This window comes from Pan troglodytes, chromosome 1 (assembly GCF_028858775.2).
Source record: "Pan troglodytes isolate AG18354 chromosome 1, NHGRI_mPanTro3-v2.0_pri, whole genome shotgun sequence".
Taxonomy (NCBI): domain Eukaryota; kingdom Metazoa; phylum Chordata; class Mammalia; order Primates; family Hominidae; genus Pan; species Pan troglodytes.
The window spans coordinates 79,299,921-79,322,331 of record NC_072398.2 but is presented as its reverse complement, the minus strand read 5'-3'; the positions used below and the strand labels follow the sequence as shown (position 1 = coordinate 79,322,331).

Sequence of the window (22,411 nt, the reverse complement as noted above, 5' to 3'; positions counted from 1 at the left end):
CTCAGCATTCTGATCCTTACTATACAAGGTAAATGAATATAAAAACAAAATGAAACAAAAACCTCTTCCTATTTACATAAGGCCCCAACCTAATATTTAGTGATATATATTAATGTGAACAAGGAACTAACGAAGACTGGGAAGAAATTCACAGACTTGAGAGAAGAAATGGCAGGATTTCCTGGGAACAATTTCATGTAACGTCAAAGGTGGTAAAAGGTCAAATAGAATGAAGATGGAGAATACCGGATTTTCTTACAAAATGATTTCCCAGGAGATCTCATCAAATGCACAAGGATACATTCTCAGTTTCACCTAGTGAGTACAAGATTGGTAACATAGCTCACTTATGATTTGGATAAACAAAACTAAACAAACAACATCAAAATTTCAGGAAAAATAATAGCAAAACAGAAATCAAACACTCAAATTTTTGGTCCTTCTGTTTATTTCATTTTGGATACTCAGTGAACGTTAATTAACCAGGAGACTTAAAAGTTATTTCAATTATGAACCTCTTCAATCCTTCATCAATTATTTTGAGTATTCTGGTCTTAAAAACATCTCTTTCTTCTACAAACTTCTGAAAGAGATGAACACCTCCACCTACACCAAAATAATGTGCTTTGCTGGCCAAAAGTACACGTCCATTTTTACTTAACAGTCTAAGGAAAGTCTGGTGCAAATTACTATAATAATCTGGGTTGTAAATGGTTTCTGAGGTGAGAATGAGATCATATTTTACAAAAAGTTTTTCACTGCTTAGTACAAGCTTACAAAACTCAGACCACTCACCAGAAAAAAATCGGCATTTATATAGTTGTGTTACTTTTGGTTTCCTGCATCTTTTCACATCTGGCTCATTTACATCATTTTCTTCATCTTCCAAAGTGGAGTTAGCTACTACATTAGGTAAGGTTACTTCATCAATCACCATACTGTTATAATCTTGAAAGTGAATTTCTTTGGACCCTCCCTTGAATGCAGTTATACCCAGTAAACCTGATCCACAACCAAGATCCAAGACTTTTTTCCCAGCAAATTTCACTTTGGCCTTTGTGAAATAAGCCAGGAGGTCAAAGGTACATTCCCAGATTTTTAAGCCTCCCTCATAAACACCTGTAATCAGATCAGAGTGAGAAGAAAAGCTTTTTGAAACTATGTTTTCTCCAGGGAAGTTCTCTTTCAACAAGATGGTTTTCACTACTGATAACTTAACATGCTGGAAACCTGGTAATGTTTCTATGACTTTATTTTCTAACATCTTCTTTAAATCTTTAGGCATAGCATGCTCTTTGGCAGCTCTCAAGGAGGGCTGTTTTCCATGTGGCTCCAAGTTCCTTGAACTGCTGGCTGCACTGAGTGGACTGTCTGTGTCTTGAGAGGGAGCTGCATTTTCCATTGACTTATGTTCCCACAAGTGATCCTGAGGCAAGTCAAATTGTTCTGCAGAACATTTTCTGTCCCTCTCTTCTCCTTTTTGACTTTCTGAGACTGACAGCTCTTTTGAGGAATCCAGGGTCAAAGCTCCATCTCTAATGGGTGTTAATTCATTTTCCAGATGGTCTTCTATAGTGAAATTAAACTGAAAGGTCATCCTCTTATTAAATGCACACAATCTTTAAATTCAGATTCTTCAACTTCTGGATAGAATTTGATGATACACACAAATCTGCCTCAATTATTCAATTAGTTTTGTTGGGCCCAATTTCTCTTTAGCAGCTTATACATGGTAACAAATATTTAGAGATATTTCCAAATGACTTTTTAGACGTCTTTGGTCCTCTTTCCAAGCAGCTCTGGAAAGAAAAAAAAAAAAAAAGAAAGAAAATGATGATTAAAGCAAAATGGCATATTTCACTAAAGTGTAATATTAAACAGCCACCCCCACCCCTCCCCGTCCCACCATACAGCTGCTTTTTCTTAAAAAGTTGTGGGGAAGAGAGAGAGATAAGAGATTTGGACACTCATACACACCTTAAGGGTTCAAAAGTGGGAGAAGAAAATCAACTATAAAAACAAACAGAAGAACAGCAGCAGCAGCAACCACCACCACTACCACCTGGACAAACATAAAGTCCAAGATATTCAGACAGGACAGCCTAGCTACTTGCTGTCTTTCAGCTGTCTTGATTTGTGTCCAACCATATTCACCCCCTAAGCTTCCAGAATAACTTCACTTCTGTCTTTTACAGAAGAGGTGCAGTATTTTATTTTGGTAAGTCAGCGTCCTTTTAAAAACATGCATAGGTATGGCCTGGTGTGTGTAAATTCATCCAAGACTTCACTCCAAACATTTAGTCGAGAACAGCAGCCCTAAGTGTATGGAAGTGGGGGTAATTTGGCAATAATTAGTAGAGACTAATTCGGTGGCAGAGCAAACGCAAACTAGGGCACTGCAGTAGTTTGGAGAGACCTGTAGAAATAAGAAGCAACTTTATTGAGAATCTTCTATCTACTGCGCTAGACACTATATCATCTGCCTCAATTTTCACAGTTCTGGCAAGTGGGATCTTTGTTCCCTTTATACAAGATTTACAATTTGGGGGAGAGGCGGGTCACCCAGTCCCGCGGCTAGGAACGCGCCTCTTTCCTCTCCCATCACGCTGCAAGGCTTGGAGTCACTTCCGGCTGCAGGTCCCGGAACAAATCCGACCCCAGAAGTGGGGACTTCTGGCCCTCACCTCCCCATTTGAATGTAATGTTTACAGTGATCCAGACCTGGGGATGCTTGCTTCCCGACGTGTCCTGGGATCGCGCTTCTGAAAAAGCTCACCTCACGACGCCTCCTCCGGACCTAAATCGCGCACCAGTGAGTCGAGTCCTCCAGGGACTAGAGAAGCCCGACGTTCTTTCCGGCCTTGAGGGACCCGGGCTCACCAAGAAACCAGCCGCCCTCCTCTCTATGGTTTGGAGCCGGCGGAGAGCGCGCAAGGGTTGGCGGGACTGCGAGTTTCCGGTCTGGGCTTTGGCGGGTCTGGTTTGAAGCTCTCCTGTTTGACGAAAGTATGTCTCAGGAAGGTGCGGTCCCAGCTAGCGCGGTTCCCCTGGAAGAATTAAGTAGCTGGCCAGAGGAGCTATGCCGCCGGGAACTGCCGTCCGTCCTGCCCCGACTCCTCATATCCTTCCTTGGTTGTCACTTCTACCTAGAGAAGGGTGTGGGCGGGTCGCGAACCTTTCTCTTCTGTCCCTTCAGACCCACCGCCAGGCTGGGTTATATTACCGCGGCCTGAACCCCCTCTTTTCTTTGTCAGTGAGTGGGATGAAAAGTGAGGGACTGGAGGGGAAGCGACAACCGTGGTAGATTTAAGTAAGGCTTTGGCCCTGGAAAGGCTCACGGACGTGTTCTGACCCAAGGTTTTAGCAGTGGATGTGGCGTTTTCTTCCATTCCTTCTTTGAGTTTTTCTGTACTCGTTGCTTGCAATTAAGTGTAAATACTTTTGCTAGTGGATAATGGGGGAGGCAAGGACTGAGACCTGCGGTATGAGGATAGCTCTGGCTCTTAATAGTTTGAGGTAAAGCGAGATACTCTGAGCTTTTGTCTCCCGTAAAAAGGGTGGTGAATATGAATAAGGGCTTTCTTAGCGTTGTGAGAATTAAAGGACATAGTTCTATGGTGTGAAATCTTTAAAAGATGTTCAGTAAATAAAAATGATTTTCCTCCTTCCCCTCTCAGACCTCTTTTTCTTCTTTCTTTCTTTTTTTTTTTTGACAAGTTCTCACTCCTCTCACCCAGGCTGGAGTCTTTCTGAAAGAGTTGCTTCCGCTTGTTGTTGGCTTTCAACTGTTGGATTTGAGGCGCTTAGCGCCTTCTTCGTCCGGGTGCAGCACATTCTTGATTGGTCTCATGCCTTTGTGGTTGTAAATGTGCCTGGAATCCTAGCCTTTCATGGTAAACCATATGTATATGTATCTTTTTCACAACATTTGAGCCCAGCTTTATACAATTACACTCAAAAGAAAAAAAGTAACCTTCACTTGAGAGAATCTCAATACTGCACAAATATTGTGCAGCTAAAGCCCTATGTAATCACATAGAAGTTATTCACCTAGGCATTAGCAAAATCTCAGAAGGTGCCAAAGCCCCCTTTTTTAGTTTTTGTGTAGATACAGAATTGCCGTCTTCAAGGAGTTTCAACTTGAAAACAAATAGCCACCCTCAAAACATTCAAAAACACTTAAACTGCATGCATAATGTGTGTGAGACATGGTGTTAGGCTTTGGGAGAACAGAGACACAGAACGTGATTCCTCTTCTTCCCCAAAGCTTATAGAGAGACTTCATTAAGTTGAAAGTCAACATTCCCACCTAGCTTTGCACTTCAAACGACATATTCAAAAAAGCCCAAACTTCTCTAGTTTTCTTCATCTGAGTAAATGGTTTCACAAACTGAAACCTTGAATCCTCTCTCTCTAACACACCCGATCAGTAAGTTCTATTGTTTCTGATTCCAAACTATGTCTTGAATCAATCCGTTTATCTCCATCCTCATTGCTACCACTCTGATTCCAAACCCTTATCACCTCTCACTTGGAGTATTGTTTCCTTGTTTCTACTCATAATTCATTATTCCAAAAAAGTTAAGAGGGGAAAAACATAGATCTCGTCATTTCCCTTTTTAAACCACTTTACCTTCAAGGTTCCAGGTGATATAAGCCTTGCCCTTCTCTCATACCTAGTTAATTAACTACACTCTGTTCATGAATACATTAGGCTCACCTACCTCAAGATCTTTTTGCTCAGCCTGATTTGTTCTCTCAGCCTTTTGCATATTTCATGTTTATGTCTTGGCCCAAATGTCACTTCCTTAGAGGGGCTTTTTCAGAGCCTTCAATCTTAGGCAGTTCCCCCAAACGCAGTCTTACACTTGTATCACATTGGCCTGTTCAGTTTTCTAAAAAGCACATTACCATTAAAAGAAATGCTCTTGTTTGCTTTGTGTATTTTCCACTTCTACACATTATGTTGCAAAGTTCATAAAGGCAGGATGTTGATTTTCTTCACAGCGTTACCCTCAGCATCTAGAACAGTGCCTGACACATAGTAAGCATTCATTAAAGGGCTAAAAATATTTCATGTTTTAAAAATACTTGGGAGTCTAATTAGACAATACTTTTTTTCAGCTTATGGTAGTATTTTAGCTTCACTATTTTAACAAATGAAAAATTTGCAATAAATCTACAATGCCATTACCCCCCAAAATCATTTTCATGTTTTGCATTTTACGTATTATTTTCCAGGCCTTACCTGCATGTCTGCATAATCATAACTGACTAATTTTGGAACAGCTGGTAATTATTTGAGCTTTACTGAAGTTTTTTCATGAGGCCAATTCTACCCTACTGAACTCAAATTTGAGTTAATGATGACCTCATTTTGATTGCTGCTGTAAAAAATAAGATTTCAGAAGAGGAATGAATTCTTGTATTACTGTGGTAGGACTATGGGGTTTTTTTTGTTTTTTTTTTTTTTTTGAGACGGAGTCTCACCCTGTCACCCAGGCTGGAGTGCAGTGGTGCGATCTCAGCTCACAGCAACCAGGTTCAAGCGATTCTCCTTCCTCAGCCTCCCGAGTAGCTGAGATTACAGGCACGTGCCACCATGCCCGGCTAATTTTTTGTATCTTTAGTAGAGATGGTTTCACCATGTTGGCCAGGCTGGTCTCGAACTCCTGACCTCGTGATCCGCCTGCCTCAGCCTCCCAAAGTGCTGGGACTACAGGCGTGAGCCACCGTGCCCGGCCGGGTTATTCATTTTTCTTATTGACATTCTTTGATGATTCTTACGGTGTTGTTACAGTAAAACATTTCTAACAATTATTCTAACAATTATTCTTGATGGTGTATATGAAGAATTAATTGTCGTGTATTTGTAAGCTGCTATGTGCAGAAGAATTTCAGTCAAATGAAGTTGGTAAGATAGGTATGTAAGTAATATGAAAATAAGATAGAAGGTGATGAGTGACTTAGGTATAAATTAAGTACAATAGAAATGTTGAGGAAAGAAAAATTTCTTGTAATAGAAATCGGAAGTACAAACTGGGCATGGTGGTGTGCATCTCTAATCCCAGCTCCTTGAGAGGCTGGTATGGGAGGGTCACTTTAGCCCAGGAGCTTGAGGCTGCAGTGAGGTGTGATCATGTCACCGCACTCCATCCTGGGTGACAGCAAGACCGTCTCTCTTTTTTTTTTTTTTTTTTGAGACGGAGTCTCGCCTATGCTGGAGTGTAATGGCGCGATCTTGGCTCACTGCCACCTCTGCCTCCCAGTTTCAAGTGATTCTCCTGCCTCAGCCTCCTGAGCAGCTGGGATTACAGGTGTGCGCCACCATGCCCAGCTAATTATTTTGTATTTTAAGTAGAGACGGGTTCTCACCATATTGGCCAGGCTGGTCTTGAACTCCTGACCTCTTGTTCTGCCCATCTAGGTCTCCCAAAGTGCTGGGATTACAGGTGTGAGCCACCCCACCTGGCCCCGAGCGAGACCCTCTCTCTAAAAAAAATAAATAAATAAATCATAAACCTGTGGATTATTGTAGCATTGTTTCTCATCTGTCAAAAATATTTCATGACTATGCATAGTTTGAAAAGGCAAGTTTGTCCCTGGGCAATTTTCAAAATATTTCTTTAATGTGTTTTCACAATACTGTTTACCTAATAAATCTTAAGTTTTTAAAAGCAAAATTAAGCCAGTAATTTGAGTCCAATTCCAATCTCTTATGGGTCATTGCTTAAATTTCAAAAGGGTTTTATTTTTTTTTAGGTTTGTTCTGAGTAATGAATACCCTATTACTATGATACTAGTATCTTCCTTAATTATCCTACTCATTGTCTCAACATTCTGACAGTTGGATTGAGCATATTCGTAAGTAAAATTGTTTTAACTGTATGATGTACTTTGATGTTAAGTTCCGAGTCCCCACATACCTCGGTAGATGTGTCCTTACAGTTTTGTATTCCCTTGAAATGTAACTGTTCTCTATGTTACAGCCTTTATAACCTTCAGTTACTTGAAATGAACAAATTCGTTCAAATTCCAGCACTTAAAAGTTTTAAATTACATTTTGGATAAATACCAAAGTGTTTTGTTGATGATGTATGTATAAACAAATTGTAAATATTAAACGTTAGTTGTTATGATTAGACCTATATAAAACATGATATGCAGTCTACTGAATAACTATCAGCCTCTAACATGTTTAGTGTCATTTAGAAAATGCTTTCTAAATTGCCAAAAGCTGATTGTCTAGGTGATAACAAATTTATCATTTGGAGGAAGTTGACTTTCTCATTTTCATGTCTTCATCAGTCTTACTTGATGAGATTCATTCTTCTAGTCAGAAGAGAGTTTAGACTGCTCAGTTTACTCATATTTTGAGTTAGCTTTTCTATTTAGAGTTCACTTGGTTGTGGAATATTCATTTATAATTTGAATCTACATTGTGTAATGGGACCTAATTTTTTTTTTTCCTTTGTTTTTGTTGGAGTCTCGTTTTGTCACCCAGGTTGGAGTGCAGTGGCGTGATCTTTGCTCACTGCAACCTCCACCTTCCAGGTTCGGGTGATTCTCCTGCCTCAGTCTCCCAAGTAGCTGGGATTACAGGCATGCTTCACCACACCTGGCTAATTTTTGTATTTTTAGTAGAGATGGGGTTTCACCATGTTGGCCAGGCTGGTCTCAAAACTCCTGAGCTCAAGTGATCCTTCTGCCTTGACCTCCATAAGTGCTGGGATTACAGGCGTGAGCCACTGAGCCTGGCCCCAGAGTTTGTTTTGTTTTGTTTTGTTTTCAAGACAAGATCTCGCTCTGTTGCCCAGGCTGGAGAGCAGTAGTGCGATCATAGCTCACTGCAGCCTGAACTCCTGGGTTCAAGCTATTCTCCTGCCTCCATCTTCTAAAGTGCTGGGATTACAGGTCTGAGCCATGATGCTTGGCCTATGTTTTTGTTTGTTTGTTTTGGGGGACAGGGTCTTGCTTTGTCACCAAAACTGGAGTGTAGTGGTGCGAACATAGCTAGCTCACTGCAGCCTCCATCTCCCACGCTCAAGCAATCCTCTCACCTCAGCCTTCCAAGTAGCTGAGACTGCAGGTGTGTGCTACCATGCGTGGCTAATTTTCTATTTATATATTTATTTTTTGGTAGACATGAGGTCTTGTCATGTTTCCCAGGTGGTCTTTAACTCCTGGGCTCAGGCAATCCTCCCGCCTCAGCCACCCAAAGTGTTAGGATTACAGGCGTGAGCCACCGTGCGTGGCATAATTTTTTTTAAGTAAATTAGTTTTTTATCTTGAGTATAGAAGTGATTCATGTTCATTGTGGAAAATATGAAACATATAGAAAAACAGAAAAGATTACAAAACATCTAATCTGAAATGGTTAAGATTTCGATGAGAACAGTCTCATCTCATTTCCGTATATTCCTGCCAGCCTATCCATCATTCTTTGTACATGTTTATCTACATTAAAATTGGTGTTATATTTTGGAAACTTTTTGTTTAACTACATTGTGAACATTTTTCATGTTTTAAAATGTTATTTTAATGATGGCAGATCCTATTCAATAGATGTACACACACCTATTTAACTGGTCCACAATTGTTGGATATGTAGGTCGTTTCCTTTCTCTCTCTCTTTTTTTTTTTTTGGCTACTACTTAATAGTTTCTCTGTATATAATGTGATATTTTGAAAGTGTATCAAGCTTTAGATTGGTAGTATTCTTGCATTTAATAAAGGGCAGTGGCCTTTGTTGACTGACATGACAATATTTTTATAAAATTTGTTATTTGCTTTACAGAAATTTTGAAAATTATTGTAGAAATGTTTTTACCTCATATGAACCACCTGACATTGGAACAGACTTTCTTTTCACAAGTGTTACCAAAGGTATAATACTATTACCTGAAAATACATGTTATAAGGAATCTAGCCTCAGTCTTAGATGATTTATTATTAATTATGGCTCTGTTTTTCTAATATATCAAATATATTCAAAATAAAAATAAGGAGTAAGTAGATCTCATGTGAGACTATAATGGTGTTAGTGTGATCATTAGGCAGTTAAAAATTGTTATAGGCCCGGCACGGTGGCTCATGCCTGTAATCCCAGCACTCTGAGAGGCTGAGGTGGGCAGATCATCTGAGGTCAGGAGTTCGAGACCACCCATGGTCAACATGATGAAACCTCATCTCTACTAAAAATACAAAAAATTAGCTGGACGTGGTGGCGGGTGCCTGTAATCCCAGCTACTTGGGAGGCTGAGACAGGAGAATTGCTTGAGCCTGGGAGGCGGAGGTTGCATTGAGTCAAGATCGTGCCATTGCACTCCAGCCTGGGCAATAAGAGCGATGCTCCGTCTCAAAAAAAAAAAAAAAAGAACTTATATTTTCAGATTGTGTGGTTCTTTTACTAACTGAATTTAAGTTACTTGTAGTCAATTTTAAATGCTCTTGTATTTTAAAGCCACTGTACTCCAGCCTGGGTGACAGAGTGAAACCCTTAATTCAAAAAAAAAAAAAAAAAAAAAAGAAAAGCTGGAATATTGGCAAAATCAAGTAACTAAGAGAAAACATTAAATTCACAGAATATGTTATTACATTTTAGATATATATGGTATATGTTTTCTCTGAAAAGCACAAGCATACCTTTTTTGTTTTAAATGGAGGGAACTAAAGATACTTTGGTGCCAAAATGAAACATTATTTGTAATTAATCTCTTATTGAAATGGGTTTCTAACTTTAGCTTTGAATCGTAATCTTTCACATTTCTTGTACTCATAGTCACTTGATGATTCTCTATCTGAAATATTTCTTAGAATTTGTTCTTGACCACCAGAAAAAGATTCAACTGTTACATAGATGAAAATGGATGTTGAGTGTTAACAGGCCTATGGGAAACAGTATTTTCTTTAGCTACATTGTATTGTTGACTGTGTTGCTATTCTTATAATGTTTAGGTCATTTAAATTGTTAGAAAGATCCAAGTATTAAGATCTAGGGTGGCTAACTTTTCACAGACAAAAAGCTTGTTTGCAAGGTCATTTACTATACCCTTAATTCAGGAAGGTTAGCTTGAATTGGGTCAAAAGGAAACTGGTTAGAAAATAAGTGAGTAGTGAATAGGCGATTCAGTGCAAATTCCTTCCAGAAAATACCCTTGTAAATGACTGTATGAATGTGGATTCTTCAAGACAGTCAAATTTATTGTGCAAAAGTAATACTTTTATTTTTTGCATCTCTAAAACATGAACTTTGAGTGATTTTTTTAAAAAATTGATGCTATTAAATAGATTCAAACCATAGAAATGGAAAATAAATTTCTGTTTGGGGCTTTTGGGGGGATTATGTTGTAAAAATACCTTTTCTCTATATTTTGTGCTTAATTAGGTACAATTGTTAAGCTAGATGATAGCCTGTGGATGTTACTAGTGCAAAATCAAATTATCGTATTGTGTTTTCTCTGTAAAGTTTTGTCTTGTCTTTTCTAGTGATTTCTCTTATTCCTGTTTATTACTTGATTTGTTTTTACAGACTGTGAAATTATTTGATGACATGATGTATGAATTAACCAGTCAAGCCAGAGGACTGTCAAGCCAAAATTTGGAAATCCAGACCACTCTAAGGAATATTTTACAAGTAAGTCAAATGTATTAGAAAGCAGGAGAGAGAGGGAGCTTAAAGAATGTCAAAATTTTTATACTGATACTGATTAGCTATGTATTCTTATGTAATGGCCTAATGTTGGAATTAAATTTATAGAATTAAAGACGTGAATATAGAAACATGAATTCTGAATAATAAACTCTTATAAGAAGAGAAGTCATCAAGCTAGCTGACCCTACCTGTATTTTCAAGGGATATGTGTAGAACACCTGCCATGTGTTTTGAAGTTTGTGTTAGTATTCTAAATGGCTAGACAGTTGTTCCAGTATTTGTAGTTCTGATAGACTAAAGTTCTGTGAAAAGAGGAAGAGACTGTGTTTTGTTCACTGCTGTATTTGTAGCACCCAGCATGCTGACTAATACCTTTTCAGTGCACAAAAAATATATTCTAAGTGAAATTTCCTTCCTTATTCACAGACAATGGTGCAGCTCTTAGGAGCTCTTACAGGATGTGTTCAGCATATCTGTGCCACACAGGAATCCATCATTTTGGAAAATATTCAGAGTCTCCCCTCCTCAGTCCTTCATATAATTAAAAGCACATTTGTGCATTGTAAGGTGAGTAAAGGTCTAATTATACTTTGAATGGTATATAATCAATGTGCATAGGGCCTGAGTAAAATAATGTTTGTATAAGATTTTACATTTTAGTCTATATTATTGAAATAAACTTTTCCATAGAATAAAGAATATGTAAGTAAATAATTGTTGCAAAAAAAGTGGTTTTAAGGAAGTCATTAAAAGTGGCTTTTTGGGGTTTTTTAGTTTTATCTTATTTCCCCTCTATAAAGAAAGAAGTTTTAAGAATTTGTGTTGAGACAGACACAGGGATCCTGAAATAGTTATGTCATGTTGCATTGATCAATATTCAATTACCATTATGATTAGATCCTTTTATAAAGGGAAGTTAATCCTTATTTAGTCCATCTCTACATGCCAAAGGTAGCCTTGAGGCACAAAAGCTTGCCTAGAATTTATGGGGCACAGACAGTTTTAATATTACTATTTGTTGGGCGAATGAAAATCACTAGTTAATTAATACCTCTCTTTGCTGATAGGATGCTAAAAATGTCATGCACCTGGCCTAATGTTACCCTTTTTTAGTTCTGTATTTGCAAGATCATGGAAGTCAGAAATAATATTTTATACATGCTTGCATCTCTTGAAGCACACTATATTTAATGGATGTTCACTAAACAATGAATGAATATGTGATTCAGTAAATTTATGATCTCTAATAGTATGAATTAAAGTAAATTTGGCTCTTGAGCTTTGATTTGTTTTTTCTCTCATTTTTATTTATCCGTAATCAGAATAGTGAATCTGTGTATTCTGGGTGTTTACACCTAGTTTCAGACCTTCTCCAGGCTCTTTTCAAGGAGGCCTATTCTCTTCAAAAGCAGTTAATGGAACTGCTGGACATGGTTTGCATGGACCCTTTAGCAGATGACAATGATGATATTTTGAATATGGTAATAGGTGAGTGAAGAAAACTTTCTGCTTAGTATATGGTGACTATAAATCATGTATCAATTAAAATTGTCTCTAATGATTCATGTTATTTTCTTACTAATTATGCATTAAAATTGATTTAAATCTTACCAAATAAATTTTTAATCTTTAAATTTGGAATTTGTAAAATTTATTTTGGGTACCTTAACCTAGATTTGCATATTTAGTTACTGTAATTTCTCCACAATGATTAACTTATATAACTTTATAATCTCTGAGGTTGTCCATATTCAGAGACAATAACTTTCACATTTTTTTAACCATAACTGATATTGAGATGCAGTTTATATTTCCTTCCAGAATACATATAAATACGTGCATACGTGTATGTAAATATGTCTATTCTCATATACATATTATAATGAAATAACTCATTTTACATGTGATGCACTTTATATTAGTTTATTTTTATTTTATTTTATTTTTTTGAGACAGAGTCTCACTGTGTCGCCCAGGCTGGAGTGCAGTGGCACAATCTCGGCTCACTGCAACCTCGCCTCCCGGACTCAAGCGATTCTCCTGCCTCAGCCTCATGAGTAGCTGGGATTATAGGCGTCCGCCACCACACCTGGCTAATTTTTGTATTTTTAGTAGAGACGGGGTTTCACCGTGTTGGCCAGGCTGGTCTTGAACTCCTGACCTCAGGTAATCCACCTGCCTCAGCCTCCCAAAGTGCTGGGATTACAGGCATGAGCCACCGTGCCCAGCCAATACTAGTTTATTTTTAAAGAATTGCTGCTCGTAACACACTTCATTGATTTTATCACTCATTAATGGATTATGAACAAGAGTTTGAAAAACAATATAAAGGCAAAGTTTGCATTCAAAACTTTGGTATAAAGAGAGTAAGTTGGTTTTGTGCAGTGTATCAGGCACCTGTTGCTCTGCAACACACCACCTCAAAATCTATTTATTCACTATTTATTTATTCATGATTCTGTGAGTCTGCAGTTTAGGGTGGGATGCCCTGAGACAACTTTCTCTGATCCACCTGGGGCACTAGCTCACCCATGTGACTTCAGTGACTTCATTCACATCTGGCTGTTGGCAGAGGCAGAAGTACTTGAGAAAGCCATGTGCATCATCCAGCAGGCTCACCCCATCTCAGATACCTGATGCCAGTGGTTTCAGGGTTTCTAAGAGTAGCAAAAGTGTGAGCAGGTCGCTGTATGCTAGCACTTTTCAAGTTTCTGCTTGCCTTAATTTTATTATTGTCCCCCGGGCCACAGCAGGTCATAGCGTTTAGCCCAGAGTCATTGTGGAAAAGTGTGGATTCACAAAGGGCAGTCATTGTGGCCATTTTTATAAATAATCTACCACAGACTGAGTAAAAGCCTTGCATGAATACCATGGAAATTAATTTGAATTCTTCCTTTTTAGATTTTCTTTCCTTAGCAATTTGTTTTGTCATTTTGGATTAGAATTATATCTGTAGAATATTTCAGTTATAATAGGGTACAACTTTTATTCCACTGAACATCTTTAGTTTTATTTAGGTCATCTGGTAGGTATAAACTTCAGAAGTTAATATTCAATATTTATAAAAACCATTAACAAGTGTGACACTTAAATAGTTTAGATAATTCTTTTGACACAACTGTTTCCAAATTGTGTTACGTATTTTAATTCAATCAAATGTTGAAATTGTTCAGTAGATAGTTTTAATTATAGGAGAAACTCACCCCCATGACATTTGGATGTCTTAAAAGTTCTGTTATCTTTCTTTGCAGTTATTCATTCTTTATTGGATATCTGCTCTGTTATTTCCAGTATGGACCATGCATTTCATGCCAATACTTGGAAGTTTATAATTAAGTAAGTTAGTTTGTTATTTTTTACTTTTTAGAAAATGTTTTCCATATTCCCCAATCTTAATTATTCATGATTCTTTAGATTGCATTTAAAACGTTTTGTGTGAATTTAATGTTCACTGACACTGCTGTCTGATAATCCAGATATTCTACATGTAGCTCTCAAGCCAAATTGGACTTCTTTACCCTGTGGCCTCTAAAATTAAAAAAAGTGTTCTTCCTAGTTAGCTAGTACTTCAGAAATAATGGGCCATGGGCCAGACTAGAACTTAACCACTTTTCTTCTGCTACTGTTGTTTAACCAGCTATCAAGTATCCTATTTCTAGGATTAGATAAATTGATAACTATAATTAAAACAATATAATCTTTTCATTAGGTACTTTTAAGTTGTTCACGCTTAATTCCATTTGTACAGTAATTTTAACTTTCTGGAACTGAAGCATTTTAAAGGGTCACCAGGGATAGTGCCTGTAGCATTCATCAGATTCTTAGGGGTGAGAGGAGATGTGGTTGAGATGTAAAAATGGTTAAGAATATCTACTTTATACACATACATAAAACATTAAAGGTCAGTGTATTTTCAGGTCTTAGGTGCTTTTCTTGTACTACCAGGACATTAAGTTGGCATTCAGTGGTTAAGAGTGTTGCCTGGGAGCTGTATCACATGTGCTTAAATCCATTCTTGAAATCATTTACTCCTGAGCCCTTGGGCTATTTGGTTAATTTCTCTGAACGTTAGTTTGCTCATCTGAAAATGGAAATAATAATAGCAACTTCTTGACAGGGTTATAGTGAGAATTGAGTTCATCACTGTGAAATGCTTAGAAATGTGCATGACACATAATTAATGCTCAAGGAATTAGCCACATCACTATCATCATCACTGATTATCTTCCACTCTTACCCTCTTCCAGTTCATTTTCTGCCCAGCAGAATGATCTTTTAAAAAGTAAATCAGATCATGTCACTCTATTGCTTAAGTCTATCCCATTTGACTAAGAATAACAACCTAATCCTCTGTGGATGCTGCCTCCTTCACCAGCCTGTCTCATGCTGCTCTCCCTACTCTTAGTTCCTCAAACATACCAAACTCTCCTATCCCAGAGTCTTTTTGTGGTTTTTCCATCTGCCTAGGATGCTTCTCTCTCCTATTGTGTACCTTGCTAACTCCTGCTTACTGTCTTTCAGTTCTCAGCTTAAGAGTTATATCTTCATGATAACATTCTTTGATATCCTTACCCTAAGATTAAGTTAGATTGATATCCTTACCCTAAGAATAAGTTAGATTAGGTCTCTCTATTGTAGCACCTTAGACTCTGTCATTTGACAAATCACAGCCCTAATTAATTATTCTTAAAATTATTTAACATTCTCTCTCATGCTAGACCACAAGTTTCATGCAGGTAAGGCAGAGATTGTGTCCATTTGTTTGACCCCTTTGTCTCCAGGGCCTGGTAGAATGCCTCATACATAGTAAGAATTCAATTAATATTTTACACAGAGAAAAAATTAGCAACTTATTTAAACAAATATAACTGCTTCAGAGGTAAACTGGGCACATCTTAGTTATATTATGTGATATATGATGCTTTTTGATTGTTTTTTTAAATGTTCTACAAGGTAGATATTGTTAGTGGTCCTAAGTTACTTGATGTGTTACTTGTGGTGATTGTATTCTTTTCTTTTTATTCATTTAGGCAGAGCCTTAAGCACCAGTCCATAATAAAAAGCCAGTTGAAACACAAAGATATAATTACTAGCTTGTGTGAAGACATTCTTTTCTCCTTCCATTCTTGTTTACAGTTAGCTGAGCAGATGACACAGTCAGATGCACAGGTAAAATTTGGGCTAATAGCATTTTAAACAGCAACTCTTATTTTCTTTGACAGTTAGTAAATCTCATTTGAATGTCTGGGTCAGTCTATTTAAGAGGATTTTAATTTATTTCATTTGGGTGTTTTTTTTTGATCTGTGGGATTATTTATATCCCATAATTACTTTTCACCCAGAGCATTGTATTAGATTCCTAACTGCTGTCATTGCCTCTGGGGTCTACCTGGCTCCCTCTTTGCTTGGTAACTGGTTGGTCACAGCATTCTTCTCAGAATCCTTTCATTCTTTTCTGCATGAGAACAAAAATTCTTTTGTTCATATTTATACAAGATCTGATATAGCTGCAATCAATCTTGCATTTTTTCTTCACCAACGCATTGCGACCTTTAGGGATACAAGTATGTTTGTGCATGTATATGTATGTATCAGTCTTTTAAATTTGATATAGTCATACATTTGTTTTTATTTTGCAAAGTTAGAGTGTTGAATTGGTATCCCATTTATGAAACATTATATTCTAAAAATTTGTAGTACGATTATTGGGAATTATAACTCATTTTCCTGTAACACTGTTATACATAGTACCTTTTGCTTTCAGACTAGCCCTCAATTTTATTTAACTATAGTAGTCCTAAATTATAAGATTAATAGTACTCAGGACCTAACAGTTATATGTAATTTGTTTTTTTTTTTTTTTTTGAGATGGCGTCTCACTCTGTCACCCAAGCTGGAGTGCAGTGGTATGACCTTGGCTCACTGCAGCCTCTGCCTCACGGGTTCAAGGGATCGTTCTACCTTAGCCTCCTGAGTAGCTGGGATTATAGGCGCCTGCCACCACGCCTGGCTAATTTTTTAGTAGAGACGGGGTTTCGCCGTATTGGCCAGGCTGGTCTCGAACTCCTGACCTCAGGTGGTCCACCCGCCTTGGCCTCCCAAAGTGCTGGGATTACAGGTGTGAGCCACCGCGCCCAGCCTATATGTAATAATTTTAATGGGACCATGAATTGAATATTTCTTCCTTGAATAGCAATGACATAGCCCCTTCTATTGTACATCTGCAAGCTGATACAGGGAATTCCTTTGTACCTGCGCTCTTCCCTGCCAGTCAGCTATGGGGGTGAAAGTGTAGGGGTTCATCCAAGTCCTAAAACTGGTAGCAACTCCTAGGGCAGGGCTGATCTGGAAGGACAGACCCTAGGGGAGGGTGGAACTTTAAAAAGAAGTTCTGAAGGTAGTAAGAAGGAAATGAGGAGTAGTGTTAGGAAGGGGCTAACTTTTTTCTTCTTGCTTCTCTTCTTTATCTCACCTGCCCCTCCCCTTATATCCCTTCTTCCTTTTTCCCTTTCCTTTTTTGTCCTCACTTCATTCGTGCATCCTTTCTGATTCCTCTTACCTTGCTAAAAGGAGAAGTTTGTTTGGGTATCCTATATCAATGGCAGGAAGGTTGTTTTCTTCTTTACCTTTATCCTATAGATTCATATTCTCAACCCCAACCTCCTCCTTTTTCAGTTTCCTTCTTGCTTCTCTTGACACCACAGAGTTTGCAGCTAGTACTTGGAGAGGAAAATTAAACAGAGATACTTGGACCAAGAGTAAGATGAAGAAAGCCTAAGCAACAGTATAGTCTATAGTGGCAAGAGAGAGTATGGGGGCTGCTTAGCCAGGGTGGCTGTACATAAAGTATATTTTCAGTTTATATAAACTGTTTATAGATGGAAATCAGAAAATTTAAATTCTCTTAACTGTCCAAGAAAATTCTCATTTTTTCAAATTTGGGACTGATAAATGTGACCAGTTCTGCTTACTGTCCATTGCCTGAAATGGAGCTTTGAGGTGGACTGTATAATTTCTTCAATCTTAACTCCAAATTCTGATCAGCGTCGCCCTCTGCTGTTCACTATTAATATTTCTTTACCAATCAAAGTAAAGTATTGAAGTTTTCCTGGCAGTTTTCACTTTGTGTCTTAGTCCATTTAGGCTGCTATAACAAAATCCCTTAAACTGGGTAAGGGATTATAAATATTAGAAATTTATCTCTCACAGTTCTGGAAGCTGGGAAGCCCAATATCAAGGCACCAGTAGATTTGGTGTCTAACCAGGGTGTGCTGTCTGCTTCAAAAATGGCCCCTTGTTGCTGCATCCTCACTTAGTGCAAGGGGCAAGACAGCTCCCTTCAACCTCTTTTATAAGGGCACTTATGTCATTCATGAGGGCAGAGCCCTCATGACTTAATCACTTCCCCAAAGGCCCCACCTCTTAATAGTATCACATTGGGTGTTAGGTGTCTGGGAGGACACCAATCTTCAAGCCATATCATCTCACTTGGAAAAAAGTCAAAATAAAACCAGTAGATTTAATTAATATTACACTATTTATAGAAGCATGTGATGTATCATTCCTTGTATTAATTTCCTGGGGTTGCCGTAACAAGTTACCACAAACTAGGTGGCTTAAAACAATAGAATTTTATTCTCTCACATTTCTAGAGGCAGAAGTTCACAGTGTGTCAATAGGGCCATGTTCTCTGGAAGGCTTTAGGGGAGAATATATTTCATATCTTTCTCTTAGCTTCTCGGTGTCACTGGCAATCCTTAGCTTACTTTGGCTTTCTGTGTCTTCACATCATCTTTTTATAAGAACACCAGTGATAGTGATTAAGGGCATACCTTACTTTAATATGACCTCATCTTAACTAATTATGTCTTCAATAACCCTATTTCCAAATAAGGCCACATTCTGAAGTATTGGGAGTTAGAACTTAAAGCTTTTTGGGAGGGACACAGTTCAACCCATAACAACCCCTAAAATCGATATTTATTCTCAATTAAGTCTTGAAATTGGTTTCAAAAAGAGAATATTCTATTAGAGTTTTTAATGTATAGTTTTAACATATGGTTCTTTAGTCCCCAATTATTTAGTTTTTCTATAAACAGGGAAATTTATTTGTGTGGCCCTTAGAACTAATTTAATTTCCACTCTAATTCCTACTTATGTTTATATAATGCTTTTAGAAATTTGTATTATTCAGAAAATAAACATGTACTATTATATCTGTTGCCTACACTTAGATTTTATTGCCTGCTACATTTAAATTTTATTAGTATTTTAATTGTTTTATTAAAGAAAGAATGTGCCTGTAATCTCAGCACTTTTGAGAGGCCAAGGCAGAAGGTTTGCTTGAGCCCAGGAGTTTGAGACCAGACTGAGCAACACAGGGAGACCCCCATCTCTACAAAAAATAAAAAAATTCTCCAGGCCTCATGGCACATACCTGTAGTTCTAGTTACTTGGGAGACTGGGGTGGGAGGATGCATTGAGCCCAGGAGATCGAGGCTGCAGTGAGCCATGATCAGGCCACTGTACTCCAGCTTGGACAACAGAGTGAGAGCTTGTCTAGATAGATAGATAGATAGATAGATAGATAGATAGATAGATAATCTAAATAGATAATAGATTATCTATATAGATAATAGATTATCTATCTTAATAGATAGATAGATAGATAGATAGATAGAGCTTGGACAACAGAGTGAGAGCCTGTCTAGATAGATAGAAACAAAGAAAGAAAGAAAGAATGGTGCTCATATTTTAAAGCATTGAAAAATGGTCTTCCTTGCTTATATTACCCACACCTTCTTTGTTGGCATTAAGATGCAAACTTTGTTTTAAACAGTTGAGTAAATCAAAGATGGGACTGTTATTTGTGTTATTTACCTGCTTTTTGAAAATGTAAAAATAAAACTCTAGGTTTAATTAGTAGTATGCTATTTAGTAATGAAGTAAAGCTAGAGGCTTCGAACAAATCTTGTGTAATTTCCTCTTGAATGAGAGAGAAAATTTAAAGTAAGCAAACAAATAAGTTGTGTGTCACCACTCATTCAGTCATTTAACAAGTATTTCCAGAGTACTTATTCTGTGCCAGGAAATGTTGTAGGTGCCCTCAACAACTTAGAGTCTAGCCTGAGACACAAGTAAGTAGGTAATTATTATAGAATGGTATGATCTTTGGAGGACTGGGTATTGGCTGGCTCATGGGAGTACAAGATAGGTACCCAGTGATGAAGTCAGGAAAGGTTTCTTATGGTGATATGATGACGTCTATGCTGATTATAAGGTCAGTGTAGAATAAACTTTGTGCTTTTAAATTTGCATAGCACTGTATTAGAGTTCATCTTCAAAATAATCGAAAAGGCTGAGTGTGGTGGCCCATGGCTGTAATCCCAGCACTTTGGGAGGCCGAGGTGGGCAGATTGCTTGAGCTAGGAGTTCGAGACCAGGCTGGCCAACATGGTGAAACCCCGTCTCTACTAAAAATACAAAAATTAGCCAGGAGTGATGGTGCGCACCTGTAATGCCAGCTACTTGGGAGGCTGAGGCAGGAGGATCACTTGAACCCAGGAGGTGGAGGTTGAAGTAAGCCGAGGTCATGCCACTGCACTCCAGCCTGGGCAACAGAGTGAGACTCCATCTCAAAAAAAAAAAAATGATCAAAGAAAGGTGAATTTTCATCTACCCTATTTCTGCTGAGGAAAATGGACTATTTTCAAATATTTTTAATAAGGGTCAAAATGAGGGATCATATTCCATTAGCGAACCATCCACCTCTGTTTTGATTGGGTTTAATGAAGATTTTGCTATATTGGAAAAGAAACATAGCCAATTAACATATAAGTTAAGATATGTTATTTTCATATGAAATAATTCACAAATTAAAGAGTAATTTATTTGACTTAATTTTATGGCACTATTTAAAGCTGTTTGGATTATAGTGTGTATTATAAACTTGGGTGGTGGAACAACCAATATTTATTGAGCTAAGTTGCTTAAATGTCAGACACTGTTTAAATCTCACAATAATCCTGTATTAACCTCATTATAGATGAGAAAACTGGGCCACAGAAAGGTTTAATAACTTTCCCCAGATCATATAGTAGTTGTAGTAGGACCAGGACTTAAATCTAGGCAGATGAATCTATAGCCCTCCTTGCATACTATTGGCACTACCCACTGTTTTATCAATTTACAAATGTAATACGTAATCAGAAAACTCACACATATTACACAAGTATCTAACATGGAAGGTGAAATCCTATTTTCGTCTACTAGAAAGAATCACAGGAAAGGTTTTGATTTATTTTGGGGGTGGTTTAACACATTTAAAAATAATGATAGGATTATGTTATCATTAGAATCAATAGACAAATCTCTGAAAACAAAACGTTTTATTTGGGAGGAAGTAATTGCACTTTGGAGTATTCATGCAGACCAATTGTTCGGTATGTCCACAGAAAAAGGAGAAGGTTAGCGGTCTTATAAAAAAGGAGACATATTACGTATAGCTCTTCAAGAAAGTCCATTGGCACTAGATTTGGGGAGCTGTCAAGCTCTGATTGGTGAGTGATGGCAGTGGGTAACACTGGTCTTAGAGTTGCACTAGTTTCTTTCAGTAGCCCTTAGATAAAACTGGTTTCCGGTTACAGCAGGCAGTTTCAGCAGCCAGGCCTACAGAGAATTACATTTTGGGAGAAATGTTTTGTGCCCTGAGTGCTTTTCCCCTAGGCCTGTTGACTCTGTTTTAGTTGGGTATGACAAGAATGACTCAATTTTTGTAATTAATTTTTACATTATACAAATTGTTTACAATTTGATTTTTTACTTAACAGTTTATCCTTAGGGCTTTCTCTGTCCATGAAGATATATGTACCTGATTCTTATATGATTATACTATAAATTTATAGTTGACCCTTGAACAATGCAGGTCTGAACTACACAGGTCAACTTATGCAGACTTTTTAAAATTGTCATTTATTACCATAAAATAATGCAAATCTATTATCAAAGGTTAAAATTTATCAAAACTTAGCACACAGAGACCATACATGGTACCATGCAGTTGAGAGAAATGTAAACAAAGGTAAATATGCAGTATTAAATCATAACTGCATAAAATTAACTGTGGTACATATTGTAGTACTATTAGGTTGTGCAAAAGTAATTGCAGTTTTTGCTGTTATTTTCTATATATTCAATATACAATAATTTCATAGCCACTTCCTGTTGCTGTTACTGTGAAAAGTGTTGCAAGGCCATGTGATACTAACCATCCCCACATGAGCAGTTTGTCTCTCCAGTAAGTAAATTGCTTTTCTCAGTAAAAAGTTATCGCTTGAGGTGCCTCCATATTTTTTCATCATCTTTAATGCAATATGGAAACCCATAAGAAGTGCCACTAGTGATCCTGGAAGTGCTCCCGAGAATTCCTTGATACATATTGTAAATTGAGGTCTGCAACTGCAATTACCTGCCATTTCAGACAGATGATTCCTCTTGTAAATAGACAGTGTTAATACATATAACATACAAAATATGTTAATCGGGTCTTTTTATTAGTAAGGCTTATAGTCAGTGGTAGGCTTTTATTAGTAGTTAAGTTTTGGGAGACTCAAAAGTTATACTCGGATTTTAGACCACATGGGGGTTGGCACCCCTAGACCCCATGTTGTTCAAAGGTCAACTGTATTTAGGTGTTCTCCACATGATGCACACTTGGTACATTTCAGTTTTCACTATATAAAAAAAGTTTTTTTTTTT

The 22,411-nt window shown here is 37.5% G+C and overlaps 2 protein-coding genes across 16 annotated transcripts in view; one reads left to right on the top strand and one right to left on the bottom strand.

Moving 5' to 3' along the window:
* Positions 1-430: 430 nt before the first annotated feature.
* Positions 431-2,942, bottom strand: METTL18 (methyltransferase 18, RPL3 N3(tau)-histidine). 2 transcript variants are annotated; one of them, XM_001139315.7, is made up of 2 exons: positions 2,722-2,942; positions 431-1,799 (listed from the first exon to the last, which is right to left on the bottom strand). In XM_001139315.7, the coding sequence occupies exon 2, from the start codon at positions 1,595-1,597 to the stop codon at positions 479-481; it is 1,119 nt and encodes a 372-aa protein (XP_001139315.1). In that variant the 5' UTR covers positions 1,598-1,799; positions 2,722-2,942; the 3' UTR covers positions 431-478. The 2 variants fall into 2 exon arrangements, with proteins under 2 accessions (XP_001139315.1, XP_524959.1); XM_524959.8 differs by having other exon boundaries at positions 2,777-2,921.
* Positions 2,940-22,411, top strand: part of FIRRM (FIGNL1 interacting regulator of recombination and mitosis) — a 57,551-nt gene continuing 38,079 nt past the window's right edge. For 3 of the 14 annotated variants that reach the window (XR_010151838.1, XR_010151839.1, XR_010151842.1), the window contains exons 1-7: positions 2,990-3,119; positions 6,825-6,864; positions 8,798-8,886; positions 10,532-10,636; positions 11,081-11,221; positions 12,014-12,142; positions 13,906-13,990. Coding sequence is in view for 8 of the 14 variants with exons in the window: in XM_063795463.1 (XP_063651533.1) it covers positions 3,009-3,119; positions 6,825-6,864; positions 8,798-8,886; positions 10,532-10,636; positions 11,081-11,221; positions 11,977-12,142; positions 13,906-13,990; positions 15,685-15,823 (876 nt within the window). In the remaining 6 variants the exon portion in view is untranslated. Of the gene's footprint in view, positions 3,894-6,762; positions 6,865-8,797; positions 8,887-10,531; positions 10,637-11,080; positions 11,222-11,976; positions 12,143-13,905; positions 13,991-15,684; positions 15,824-22,411 lie in introns of all 14 variants that reach the window. The other 11 variants (XR_010151837.1, XR_010151841.1, XR_010151836.1 and 8 more) reach the window with 9 other exon arrangements.